General features: G+C 29.1%; 1 protein-coding gene across 1 annotated transcript; it reads left to right on the forward strand.

Moving 5' to 3' along the window:
- Window positions 1–491: 491 nt before the first annotated feature.
- LOC100162496 (eukaryotic translation initiation factor 3 subunit D-like) lies at window positions 492–2,399 on the forward strand (the record flags this gene model as incomplete). Its single annotated transcript, XM_001950220.3, has 6 exons — window positions 492–709; window positions 787–919; window positions 1,406–1,553; window positions 1,622–1,752; window positions 1,822–2,037; window positions 2,103–2,399. Coding segments are annotated over exons 1-6 (1,128 nt in total), but the record flags the coding sequence as incomplete, so codon positions are not given.
- Window positions 2,400–2,402: the final 3 nt, after the last annotated feature.

A 2,402-nucleotide genomic window follows, 5' to 3' on the forward strand; every position in this document is an offset into this window, starting at 1 on the left:
AAATATATTTACTTGAAAAAAGATACAATAATACAACTATAGCTTATTATTAATATTTAGTTTCTATTTGTCTAACTTATAATAATATAAATGTAAAATATACTTAATTTTAAACTCTAAAGCCACAGTTTATTCATATTTTAAAATGAGGATGCCCCCTATTTTTTGACAGCTAGGTACCTATATTAACTTTAAGTAAACATAAAATCTAAAATACTATAAATAAATTACCCGTTTAATTTTCTGTTTACAAACATGTTTATGTATACTTACTTTATTACTTTGAATATCAATGATATGATACTAAACATTTCATTAAGATTAGTTCAATATTAGAAAATATAACTTCAATTTTGCTAATGGTATCTAGATATTATACAGTTTTATTGTAACATAATGAGTTTCTGTTGTTAATAAATTAAAATCTTCTCATACTATTACTATATATTACTAAATATACCTAAGTATATTACTAAATATACCTATTACGTTATTAATAAAATATAATGTTTTTCAGAGATCGTAAAAATCCAAATGCTCGTAGAGGTTGGAATAATAAGCAAGGTGGGCGATCCAATAAAAATAATATGCAAATGAAGAGTCGAGATGCTTCAGTTACTGTGAGAGCAGATTGGAATACTATTGAAGAGATGGACTTTGTTAGATTTTCGAAATTATCTTTGCCTACCGTTAAAGAACCTGAAGATCTGTAAGTCTTATATTTATTTAAAAACCAAAACTTGATTATTTTCAACATTTTTTTTATTAATTTTATAATTATTTTAGTGTATGTTGCGGTTCTTTGGAATATTATGATAAGTCATATGACCGAATAAATGTTAAGAACGAAAAGCCATTGCAACGTGTTGATAGACTTTTCCATACTGTTACTACTACTGATGATCCAATTATAAGAAAAGTAAGTTTACGCGTCATTGTATCAATATATTTCAATATAAGTCATTCAGCGTAACAACATTCACCTTTGTGTATCATAATATTCTTCTTATATCAGCTTCTGATGGGTCATTCAGGCCCATTGCTGTATTATACACTTCTTTTCATTCATCTAACTACTAATAAGACTGTAATTTCTTATTTCTAAAATTTTCAAATCTTTGTTAGTTTTATTTATCCAATTAACGTTGCTTAGTTTTTCCTTGGGGGGGGGGGGATATCCTAATCAAAGTATCTTTTGATATTTAATTGGATCTTAGTATGTGGCCTAACCATCTCAATATCTTATCAGTGATCACTGATTATCACATTTATGTCAGGTTCTCCCTTGGATCATATACAATTGATGGTGGGGCTACTTTAATTCAATAAATATTGTTTTAGCAATATTTCTTATTCTATTACCATATTTTTCTTATTGTATTAAAATTAAAATATTATTTTTTAGTTGGTGAAAACTGTGGGTAATGTTTATGCTACAGATGCTATATTAGCATGCTTAATGTGTTGTACTCGATCTAACTACAGCTGGGACATAGTTATTGAAAAAGTTGGTGATAAACTGTTCTTTGATAAGAGAGATAATACTGAATTTGGTAAGACTTTTTTTTTAAGAATACATAAAATTGATTTTGTTACTAATTATTATTTACTTGGTTTTTAGATTTACTTACTGTCAATGAAACAGCAGTAGAACCTCCATCGGAAGAAGCAAATAGCTTGAATTCTCCAAGGAACTTGGCATTAGAAGCTACATTTATCAACCATAATTTTTCGCAGCAAGTATTAAAGACTGTAAGTTTAATAATATTTTACTTGAACAATTAAAGAAAAATATTTGTATTCAATGACATAATATTTAAGGGAGAAGCAAGATACAAGTTTGAAGAAGCCAATCCATTTGTGTCAGATGATGAAACTGATGGGGAAGTAGCATCTGTTGCTTATCGATACCGGAAGTGGGATCTGGATAATGGAATTGTATTGGTTGCTAGATGTGAGCATGACTCAGTATTACAAGTACCAAATGGAGATTTACAGTTTTTGACCATTAAAGCACTTAATGAATGGGACTCAAAAGTATGATAATGTTAAATTTATTTTTCAACAAATTACAATATATGATTTTATGTTTGATAAAATAGTTGTCTGGTGGAGTAGATTGGCGTCACAAGTTAGATGTACAACGTGGAGGAGTTTTGGCTACTGAATTACGAAACAATGCTTGTAAATTAGCTAAATGGACGGTACAAGCTTTACTTGCTGGCTCTGATTACATAAAGTTTGGATATGTTAGCCGCGTACAAGTTCGTGATTCGTCCAAGCATGTTATATTAGGCACACAACAATACAAACCTACTGAATTTGCCACTCAAATAAATCTGAACATGGATAATGCATGGGGAATACTACGATGTATCATAGATTTGTGCATGAAGCAAAAG

The sequence above is a fragment of the Acyrthosiphon pisum genome, unplaced genomic scaffold (genome assembly GCF_005508785.2).
Source record: "Acyrthosiphon pisum isolate AL4f unplaced genomic scaffold, pea_aphid_22Mar2018_4r6ur Scaffold_6275;HRSCAF=6839, whole genome shotgun sequence".
Taxonomy (NCBI): domain Eukaryota; kingdom Metazoa; phylum Arthropoda; class Insecta; order Hemiptera; family Aphididae; genus Acyrthosiphon; species Acyrthosiphon pisum.